Source organism: Antrostomus carolinensis, unplaced genomic scaffold, assembly GCF_000700745.2.
Source record: "Antrostomus carolinensis isolate BGI_N321 unplaced genomic scaffold, ASM70074v2 scaffold21020, whole genome shotgun sequence".
NCBI lineage: Eukaryota > Metazoa > Chordata > Aves > Caprimulgiformes > Caprimulgidae > Antrostomus > Antrostomus carolinensis.
Window position 1 is genome coordinate 21,837 of NW_010286991.1, and position 11,827 is coordinate 33,663.

At 42.5% G+C, this 11,827-nt stretch overlaps 1 protein-coding gene across 1 annotated transcript in view; it reads right to left on the reverse strand.

Moving 5' to 3' along the window:
* Window positions 1-8,445: 8,445 nt before the first annotated feature.
* Window positions 8,446-11,827, reverse strand: part of CUNH10orf71 (chromosome unknown C10orf71 homolog) — a 4,793-nt gene continuing 1,411 nt past the window's right edge. The window contains 2 exon segments of the mRNA XM_010178030.2: window positions 8,446-10,429; window positions 10,431-11,827. The exon segment at window positions 10,431-11,827 is cut by the window's right edge and continues 4 nt beyond it. Coding sequence (XP_010176332.1) covers window positions 8,446-10,429; window positions 10,431-11,827 — 3,381 coding nt within the window.

An 11,827-nucleotide genomic window follows, 5' to 3' on the forward strand; every position in this document is an offset into this window, starting at 1 on the left:
ATGGACCAGGAAACTCTTATGAAGAGCTTCTGCTGGCAGAGACAGCAGTAGGCAGCAAGGGGCAGAAAAGTCTTCAAACAGCCCAGTGTTGTATGGGAGGTTGTGTCTACTGTGTGCTGAGTTAATGGTGTATACACAGCAAGGTAAGCATTAATTTTGGGGGAATTGGGAGTGAGTTGGGGTTTAGTTTGATTTAGGCTGGATTTAGGATTAGCTGTGACAATAAGAATGCATTGAGATCTGTGTGGTTTTATCTATGGCCCCTGAGCATCACAGGCTGCCTCCTGCTCAGCCCTATCAGGTGTGACCTCGTCTGACAATTTTATTGCAGCACTGCTCTTACATTAGTGTCACTCTCACAGTATGAATGTGGCTGGAAGCTTTTCATGGGCCAGGCTGTTTGGGTTTTTCAGATGAGAAGCATAAAAATCGACAAGCGTAAACCACGTGGTTAGTGTCCTACTGAGCACAATCAGATAACCTCTCTGAGCATACTCCAGGGATGCAGATATTGCACACCAGTAAACATGTCTCAGATGCCCTGAGGGACATAAAACTACAACCAGGTTCCTCTACCACTTGAAAACACAGTTAGTTAGCAGCGGGAATAGCCCTCCCCCAGTGTTAATAAGAACCTATGGCATGCTATATCCAGAGATACAGATAGACCAGCACAAGAGGGAGCTCCACAGTGGCTCGTCTGCGGCAGCTGGTGCTAGGACCACTTGTCTGTGACTAGAGCAGAAACTGTTTTCCCCTCACGTAGCCATTTTGGCAATGATGACATCTCTTCCTCATTCCAAACTGGACTAAAAAAAAAAACAAACCCCAAAAACCCAACAACAACAACAACAACAAAAAAAAAAAACCTGGAAAAAAAAAGTCAAAACAATGTTCAGCCCAACAAACTGCAAAGTAATAAACCAACTTGGACTATTTGAAACATTTTGAGATATTTGATAACTTTTTCTTTAGTTTCAACTTCTTAATACATGTTTTTTAATGAAAGTTTCTTTAAAAATTTGTTTCAATCCAAATGAAAATGTCTAGGACTGTTTGCTTATACATGCATGTAAGCAAATGAGGACTTCTCAATAATTTTTCAGCAAATTTCCCAGCGCAGAAGACAGCACTAGAAAAAAACCACCCTAAATGTGCTTTTTTTAACCAGCAGTTTCAGTGTTGTCAGCAGAGAAGCTGTTTTATTGGAAAATTCCTGCTAAGGTGCAGTCAAGTGACTTGGCTGTGTCAGAAAGTTTTTGGGCCAGTACTCCAACTGGTATTTGATCCTGCTGGGTTTATGTTAGGGCTCATCTCGTTGCTAAGGTAAGAAGTTTACTGTTAGTAGGATCAGTGCTAGGGCCAGTTATGCGGCTGGGTTGGACTGTTGGGGCTGATCCTGTTGCCAGGAGAAGTGTTTGTTGTATCAAGTTGATAATGCAGTGGTTTCATGAAGGGGAAGCATTAAGCAAAAGGACTTCTTCATCTCCCATACACCTCCATCTGCCCTAGCCTATGGGACTGGCCAGGACTCCCCAGCTGCACCCCCTTTAGCACAAGGAATCTGAGTGAGGGTGTCCACTTGCTCATCCAGTATTGAAACATGGGGGCATCCCAGGTACCCCCCCTAGTCCTGGCAAAAATATGGAAAGAGGCGAACATTTGTCTCTGCAGGGTAGTGGAACATGCCAGAGTACTCCATGGGAAAACAGAGCTCCCTTGGGGCAGACCCTGCAAGTAACAGGACATGTGGATGGACATGTGGGAGATGCAAAGGACAGTTAAAGGGCACTGTTTAGAACATGTCCGTACTCTTCAGTAGAACATGAATACTATATTTATAATTACATACGGACATGTAGACATACCTAGATACATCTCTATATAGGGATACATCCATGTATGGGTGTATTATCAACAATAACATTGTCTTATATTATAATGCAATACAACATTCTCCTTTAATTTCTTTGTGACTTTTCCTGTTGGAAAGTTCACAAGCCACATCCAGTTTTGGCATGGAAAAATTCTGAAGTGTTCCATCCACATTCCTTGGGAAGGAACACAGTCTCGGGAGACCTAGTCCAGGCAAGCAGCGCTTACCAGCAGAAACCAGTTCTGCCAACAGACTTTTGGCAATCTCAGTGCAACTGAAGAAAGGGTCTCTCTTGGGCCAGATCCAGTTTGCATCCTCTACAGCTTATCTGTGCTTGGAATAGAAAGAAGGATTGCTATTTATCGCAGAGTCTGTCTGTCATCTGTGGCCTGTCAATGTAAGGAAGATCCTGAAGAAGGCCACCTTAACTCATCTGAAATGCTTCATGTTGTTGATGACAACACTGTCATTTCTGGCATAGCAAAAAAGTAGAGGAGCCCATTTGTGTGTGCTCTGAATGCTGCCATTACCTATGCCAGTTATAAGCAACTGGGAGGGCAGTTGTGAGAAAATGAGGCTATGATACTAGATGCCAGTAGGCAGGAGCAGGAACACACTGAGGACCTCCAGGACAAGTGCAGTGCAGGGAAGGGTTAGCCTGCCAGACAGCTTGACTTTGACAAGCCCTGGCTTTTCAAAGCTTATCTCCAGCTTTGAACACTTTTTACTTTTTACTGGAGTTCAACTTCTTTCCATTGCTAGAAGGATCAAAGATTGTCCCTGCTTCTCACAGAGTCTTCCCCGTCTCCTTCTTTCAAAGTACCCCAGGTCTTGATTTATTTGATACAGACTTCAATGTGGCAAAGTGCTTATCTTTTAGCACTGCAAGCTGCATCCCCAAAGGCTTGAGTTAAATCTGCTTTAATAAAAACACAGAGCGTTAGGCAATTGGGACATAAATGATTTCTCTTCTGCACTATCGAAGTGCTGCTTTCTAAGTATGTTCAATAGCATATTAGAAACAAGTCTCTAATTGGCCATAGAGTACCGAAGACCTGACTATCTAATGTAAAAAAATCAACATCATGAAAATTTTGAGAATAGAAAAAAGAAGCAAGGGAAGACCACAGGTCATTTTCAGCCATTCCCTATCCATTTAAGCCCCATAATTACAATATTATCTTTAATATCGGGGATAGTGGTGAATGTAAGATCATCATAAGACCAGAACAATCATCCTAAAGACAAAATAAATGAATCATTGACCTCTGTTGTTATAATGAGCATTTCACAAAAAAAAAGTCCCACACTGAAGTTCAATTTACACGTGTTCCATGTTCTTTCTACCTCCTATAAGGCTTTGAAGCAGAGTTTCCTTAATAAAAATGACTGATGTGCACCAGTTGCTCCAAATGACACATTTGTATGTATTCACTAGAGTCCATGTAACCCATTAGGTACAACACCACCAACTTCTGATGCTGCTTTTGAGTGAGATAGAGGATCAAACCTAAGAGTTCTTTATTTACTCAGAAAGGAAAGAGAGTATATCCCCCAAACACAGATATGTAAATCTGACAGTGTATTTCCGGTAAAAACATAACTAGCTAACTTTTCTGTTTATGCTCTCTTACATTCAAGCCACAGTAACACTTTCACTGTCAGTAAGGACTGCTTGGCTAGTCAAAGATCAAAGAACAGATCTAAACAAAATAACCAGTCTGGACAAGGACTGAGTCAAAATCACTTTGAGAAGAGTCTCTGCTGTGTTTCATAATGCAACAGAGGATGAGAGAAACTGAGGAGAAATGTAAAATCATCCCTGACAAGACTTTGAAGACTACATACAGTCTGCAGGACTGGTTAGTAAGGAAAAAGACAAGTTACATCAAGTTACACACCTGGTAACTTCCCCCAGGTGGATGGGGCACAGAGAATGAGAAAGCCCTGATATCCTCTGGGTGGTAGTAAGAAGGCGATCCTCTTCTGTTGATACTGGACTGGGTGCTGGCACCACATGACCAGGGTGCTCTGGCCAGACTGCTGCCCTCACAGAGCAAGGATGGGCAGGAATGATTGCAGGAGTCCTGGGCTAATGGTGTTTCTGCCCAGCCTCCTGCTCCCTCTGTTTAGGAGGGGGAAGAAGGGGACAGATGCACTGCATCAAGTCATCTCCCAGATCTTTTAGTTGTGTACCACACACAAACACACACTTCCATGCTGTCAACTTTTTCTGATGGCATAACTGGAGATAAAATTACAACGAGATATAATTAAAATGAAAAAGCTGGCTAGAAGTCATTCCAGTATTGTAAAACAAGTCCCATTTATTTTGCTTATTAATTAATAAATAATTACTTATTTGCAAATACAGTTGTATTGATGGAACATGCCGATGACACACATTTTCTTGGACAGATGACTTAAGAAGGCACTGAACACCCAAGCAGGAGTTGATAAAAATCCACGTGTGTAGGCCACTTCAATTAAACTGCACTCTCTAAAACAAATCCAGCATTTTGCATGAGGAAATTCGAGCTTTTGGGACAGAGCCATGGCTGCGGGATGGCAGTCCAGGTCTGCCAGGTGACAGCTGGAGAGGAAGATATTGCAGTTGCCCCAGAAGGAGAAAGAGGGTGGAGTTCGAAGGGAGGTGGTTCTGGCCCAAGGGCCAAAGACTAAGTAAACCAGATTTGGCTTCAGTCACATCTGCCAAGGAATAACCACCACTGTAAATGAGCCTCCGGACACCCAGAAATGCAACGTGCAAAAAATGTCACGTGCAGTAGAAGGGAGCAGTGAAAGCAAAAGCCCTCTGTTCCCTTCAGCCTGCTGTGCTTCTGTGCGTGCAAAGAGCCTGCTGTGTTCTTCAGTCCTAACCACTGCTGCTGGCAAGGCAGAATTCAGCTTAGTTTGCCTCAACACATCTTTAGTTGATGATTTAATGTCACTGTTTGCATCATGAAACAGTGCTTTCCTACAACTGCTATCATGACTATTGCACATTTCCCATAGCTCCCCTGCTCCAAAGAAAAAGGTCGGTTCACAACTCTCATTTTGCCTAGTAATGACCTCTTCCATCCTAGTTTCCCACTGCAGCAATGAAAAAAAAACATCAAAAAACCCCAAACAACCAATAAACACAAATAGAAAAGGGTAAGGAAAGAAAAATATTTGAAAATATTTGTTATTTTGAAAAGGTATAATTTATCTTTCTTTTAATGCACAAACATTTTGTCTTCATCACAGGCATTACTGCTGTCTTAAATACTGATATGCAAATAGCAGTGTAATAGATATATAATTTAGAGAGAGAGAGAGAGGGTTGTTTATGTGCATGCATGTGTGTGTATACACACACACTCCCATGGCCTAGCAAGAACTTGGCCAACAGTGTGGTCTAGGCCAGAGACAGGTTTGTTAATGTTTGTTAATAGTGTTTGTTAATAACTCCTACTCAAATGGAGTCAATACCAGGCTGGGACCTGCAGAAGCACTTTCATAATATCATTCACTCTCTGTGGCAAAGTGCTCTATGGAAAGCTCTGGATAGATGATGAGAACCACTTTCATATTTGTTTTCAAAACTCCCCAGCTCTGTTTCATTTACCTACAAATTCTCCAGTTCAGAACACCTTCTGGGACAGGTGCATGTTCAGAGACACAGTTTGCTGTGAATGCAGCTCCCTTAAGCTAGCAGAAAGTATTGGCCCAAATAAATAAGTCCTACTTGAAATGTATTATGTATCCAAGTTAGGACTGTCTCCTTTTCAGATGCCCACATTTCAGTTTGCCTTCACAACAGAGTAAAAAATGCACTCTGCTTTCCTCACGTACCTACAAGTAATATATTGGAGGATCCCCTTCTCTACAGTAAGAGTTTAAGAAGACCTTGAAAAAAGGGTGCAAAGTGTGCACATCTGCAAAACAAATGACAGTTAACCAAGCAAAAGGGATTGTTTTGTAATGCAGTTGTATATTTTGCTTATCAGATTACCATTTCTTTTACATCTGTACACAGGTACTTTGTATCCAGTCTCCCCTTGGAAAGTATGCTTTTATCCTGTCCCCTGAGAGGCTACCTACTTCTTGGCTTGTGGCTGTTAAGGGCATTTCAATTTGTAATATCAAACAAAAAAAAATGGCTTGTGCACTCTGCTAGGCTTTCAGATTACATAGCTTCTGTCTAAATGTACCATGGAAAACTTTAATAGATCTATTTATATTTTAACATGTAGATGACATTCTGCTCTATACTGGATAGGCATTATGCTGTATACAGTGACAGCAACAGAGAAGAGCAATATCAATGGCACCATGTCAGTTTAGCAAAATATTTGTGATGAAAAAAGGAAAAACATTCATAATAGGAGTCATTTCCCTTAATTTAACAACTTGAAAATTGATCCTTGTTCCTAAAACACTCTTGCTTTTCAAATTCTTTTTTATTTCTTCCAAAACAAGCCCTTTTCCAGGGGAAACTGTATTTTCTAAGTTCCAAGTCTAAGTTGGTTTTAAAATTTTAATGTTTGCAGAATAGGGTCATAGGAATAATTCAGGCTGCAAGAGATCTCAGGAGGTTTCTGGATAAACCTCCTTCTCAAGGAGGATGAGCATTGAGGCCAGCCCAGGTTGTTCAGGGCTTTATCCAGTCAGGCATTGAGAACTTTCAAGGGTGGAGACTGAACAATAAATGTTTGTTCAAATATGGGCATTTGGCTGAATGTGCTCAAAACCCAAACCAAACCAGTACAAGCTTCTCCATTTCCACTCCACACCTCTGCTGCAACCATCCCTGCCAAATCACAAAATGGCAAATTTGACACAACTCTGCATTACAGGTAAAATGGACTTCAGAAAATCATTGAAGGCCAAATCCAAACCCACTGAAATCAATGAAGAGATGCCCTTAGCGCCTGTCTAGCCCTTCTGTGGGAAATGTTTTAGCAGATAGCACTGACAAAAGGAAGTGTCTGATGGGATTTGGACAGATTCTGAATGCACGGCTCTTGTCAGGGATGGAGGAAGGCTTGTAGCTGAGTTGAGGTTAGGGAAGGAGCCAAACCACCGAGTGCTGGTCTGTGCCCTGAGAGCAGACTCAGTCCTGGGAAATCTATCATAAATATTAAAGCTGGGACTGCAGGGCAGTGCCTGTGTCCCATCTCCACATTGTATTTACTAGCAAAAGGATGGATTAATCCCTTTTTTTTTTTCAGGAAGTCAAGAGTCGTTCCACTGAAAACAATCCTGTAAAAATAGCCTGCAGTGTGAATCAGGCTGAAAGTCACTGGTATAATTCTTCCTTAGAGCTCCTGCACTTCAGTTTTAATAGGGAAAAACAGTATGAAATGAGACAGAGAAAAACGAAACCAATACTTCAAATATAGATGTTTATAACCAGGCATATTACATTCAATTCTTCTATCTTTTCACCAAGGTTCTGTCATTATCTATGATGATACAAAAGAGTTTACACAAGGATGAGTGACATTTTGATACAGATCCTTCAAAGAAAAGTGATAATCCAAAGAAGCACTCTTCTAGAAATTAATACTTTGGATGTTTTGTATCTCTTTTTTTATATTATTATTATTATTTTTTTTAATCACAGAATTCACGAGACCAAAATGAAGTACAATGTTTTTCAGGTTTTAAAAATTAGTGCTGTATTTGAGTGGGAGCCTGAAAACAAAACAAAACAAAAAGCACTTCAATTATAATAAGAAAAGGTCTTCTCATCCTAGCAAAAAATTAAATCCCGTTATGGGATTTCATTCAACCTTGCTCCTTACCAAATTATTTCAGGCCAAGTGTCATGATAAGTTTAAGTTTTAAGCTGCATTATAAATAACCCCTGACTGTAAGGGAACTTACTTGGAGATTATCAAGAAGTATAAAGAATTTAGCAGCATGTTAGTGGACACTGCAAAAATATATGAGAAGTCTAGAGCAGCTGCAACTGTATTCTGGTTGTTTAAAGGTTTTTTGACATGGCTGTTGTATTGTGCATCCAGTATAAAATATTCTTGTCAATAACATCTGGGCAATCAATGTGTGCAAAAAATGAATCTTGGGTTTATGGCAGATTTGAAGCCATAAGCTTTCTACCTGTCAGTGCGGTTCAAAGGCAGTTAGTGAGGAAGTTCAGTAGATGTAGCATCTGTCCTAGGTCTTATAGGATGGACAGGATGGTCTCATAGGTTTTACTTCATGTCATAAATCATGCAACATATCTGGGCAAAAGGACACTTGCTTTGGCAATCCCAGCCATCATAATGGCAAAGCAGCAGCAAGCAGTGGCTTCTTACTGTTGTATTTATTTGTTTAGCTGGCATGGCCCTTCATCCCACTGATAACTTGGTGCTTACTCAATTTCATACTTCTTCAGAGGGATCATCACCTTGCATCTTTCAACATAGTCAGCTTTCATTTTCCTTCCCACCCAAACCACAATGAGATTCAAACATAAAGTGATGTACAAACATCAAATCTGTACGTGTTTTTGTGTGCATGTGTCTGTCCAAATGATTCTTAAAAACACTAGCTGGGATATTTTGTTACTTCGGTTTTCAAGATACTCCTTCAGCAGCAAAATCATCTAAATTGGTGAGGGACACTATATCAGTATTTGGGGTTGGGCTCATGTCCTTTTGTAAGTGAACTTGAGCTTCTTCAGCATCTTGACTGTAGGGGTAAGAGGCTGGTTCAATATAGGGCTGGGTATCCACAGCTTCAGCATGTCTGTAGTCATGCTTGCCATCTTCAGGTACTTCACCTGGTTTTCCTGGTACAGCTGGCATTAACCAGGTAGGTTCGGAGAGCTGGGAAGGTGACTTCAGCACTGCTACAGATGAAGCTGGTAAAGGCAGCACTCTAGGGTAGGAAGCATAAGGAGAATTCATAATTTCTGAAGACGGGGGCTGGTATAAGTTCTCTTTCAAGGAAGGGACTGAGACTTGAACATATTTGCCAGTTTCTGGATCATAAAATGTCTTTAAACTAACTTCAGCTGGTAAATCAACTACATAGTATTGGCCAGAGTCAGGGTCTTGGAGCAGTTTACGCTGGGCTGAAGAGGGTGAAGGGCTTATTGCTGGTGCACCACTGGGTCTTCCTGTACTGGTTTCTGTGGGAGTAGAAGTTGAGTGAGAGGCAGGATAGAGAGGAGAATATCCCAAGGATAAGGGAGATGCTAGTGTCTGTCCAGAATGAGACTTTCTTCCTACAGCATCTGTATGTTCAGTCTGATGTTTTTTCTGCTGCTCTTGCGTTTTCTTTCTCCTGCTTGCCAGCTTTTTGGCCCGCCGCAGAGCCTTTTCTGTTTTGGGTGGCACAGCGGGAGGCTTGCCTGCTGCTCTATCCCCAAGCCCTCTGGGCTCCAGGCTCTCAGCTTCCCCTGCAAAATCAGAAGGCAGATTCCCCTGTGCTGAATCAAATATCTCTTCTGTGGACACATCAGCTTGGCTCTTTAATGCCATGTTTAGCAAGGCAGGGTTTATAACATCCTCTGTCTCTCTTGTTGGCTTGCCTGATGATGAACTGGCAGCAACAGAGTGCATTGTGCTGCCTGACCTGGGGCTTGTAACAGCAGAGCATGCAAGACTGTCTAACAAAACTGGTGCACCTTCCATGGGTAGGATGTCCTCTAGAGCTTCATGGGATATAGGAGAATATGCGTGGTCCTCTAACATGGAACCAGTCACAGGGGAAATGGTCTCTCTAGTGATTATTTTTTTTGCACAAGAGCCACCTCTGCGATTAGGTAAATGATGATTCTTAAAGTAACTCATCTGGCTTTCTGTGGGATAGCTGGGGTTGTTTTGTGCTTGGTCATTTTCCAGACCTAAATTTGGCTGTGTTAAGCTGTGTCTTGCCTTCCTAGTCTGGGGCTTCTCTTTCCTTCTACAGACACTTTCCTCATTCATTTTCCCAACTTTATTTAACAAAGCACAAATCTCTTCATCTTCTTTCATTAGCTTCCCTAATGAAAAGCTCTCTGTATCTTCCAGAAGACTGGGATCCAGTGTTGCTGAAGTAGATCCAGGCTCACTGGCCTCCTTGCCTCTGCTGGTTGCTCTATCCCTTACATTCCGCTGCTCTCTGCGTCTCAATGCCAACCAGTCTACCTCCTGGGCATGCAACATGTTTTGGTGCTGCTTCTGCTCTGCAGGGGGCACAAACTTACTTTCCATTTCCTTATAACTGCTGCTCACGGTATCGTCCAGGGAAAAGGACCTGAGCAGGGGCAGCTTAACAGCCCTTATTACCTGAGGTGACCTGAATGTGTTATCTTTAATCATAAACAGACAGGGTTTGGTTGAGCTTGAAGATGGGGGTGCTTGTGGCTCCTCAGACCTGGGGATGGACAGATCCCTTACACTGTTGGAAGCAGAATCCATGCTGTTGGCCTCTTCCCTTTTCTCTCTCCTTAGTTTTTCTTTCACCAAGCTCCTCTGCTCATTCCCAGTAACTCTACCCTCCTTCTTCTCTGCTGCACCAGTACCAGAGCTGATACAAGCATAATACTGCAGTTCATCTTCCCCAACCTAAAAAATCCTTGTGGGTTTTCTTACTGTCTGCACCCATTTCTCTCTTAGTCCTCTGGCTTTCTTGAAAGCATGCATTCTGCATCAGGGGCATTGGTGGAAATGGCTCCTCCTGAAGTGGCTGCTCTACTGTGGAGACAAAAGATTGCTCTGAAGAACTACTGCTTCTTTTGCCTTGTGCTTCATGGACGGTTGCTACCATACTGGTATGGATGTCACTGTAAGGCACATCTTCTGGTGGTGAAAGTTGGTTTGTGAGTGTTTTGAAGGCAAACTCTTCATTCTGATTAGCAGCCTGTCTCTCATTTTCCTCACCCTGATCACTGGGGTTTGGCATGGGCTGCCCAGCTGTTTTATCTGCACTGTCTCTACTGAGTGGTTTCAGTGCTGGATACTGCACGTACTTCCGTAAATCAGGCTCATCTGATTCATGTCTGAACAAGGGGAAGTTTTCATTACCCTTTGTGTTTTTAACCAGACCTTTGTGTTTTGAATCATCTTGCTGCAAGTTGTCTCCAGTTTGGTAAAATAAAAAGTCCTCTGTTGTCTGGGGTGAACTCAAAGTGAGATAATTGTCTGTAAATTGTTCAGTTAAACCAGTTTTATTGTCCTTTTCGTGAACATTGCCAGACAATACTGAGGTTATATCACTCGATTCGTCTTTCTCTGCAATATTTTTGTTACTTTTTTCTTGTGAAGTCGAGAGTGAGGTATTAATTTTTGTACTCTTCTGTATATTTTCCCTAGTTTTATTTTTCTCCTCCAAGGCCCTTAACAGGGGAGAAGGGGTATAAATGCTTTTAACACGTTTACGCACATCCTTCAAGTTGAATAACAGACTCGACGCTTTCGATTTGTAACTATCCCGAGACCTGTAATCGCCAAATGTGCTCCCCTCACCATCTCTCGTCGCGGTCTCAGTGGGTGGAGGTGTCAGTGGGATCAGCTCGGTTTCCACAGGGTCTACCTCCTGTTTTGGTGGTATTATGGGTGTTAAGAGTTCAGTGATGTTGAAAGAGGGACTGATCGAGCCAGGGGAGTTTACCTGTTTAGTGAGAGGAGTCACATCCAGACCAGGCTCAGCACCAGTTGCCTTTTCAGACAATGAAATGGTCTCATCACTGGCTATGAACTTCTCCTTTGAAGTCTGTCTCTTCTCTGCTGCCCCTTTTGTAGCCCTCTGTCTCCTCCAGGGTGGACAGGTGTTGCCCAGTTGGGGACTGAGGGCCTCCTCTTCAGTTAAGGTGGCCAGGGGTCTTGGTGGTGGTGGGCTGGGTACCTGGGACATGGGTGAGGTTGAAACCACCCTGTAGGATGTGGACTGAGGTGAGATGGAGGCTTGGGACATGGCAGGGGGAGAAAGCTGAGCTGGTATTGGGGGTGGTGGCACAGGAGTGGCTTTGGG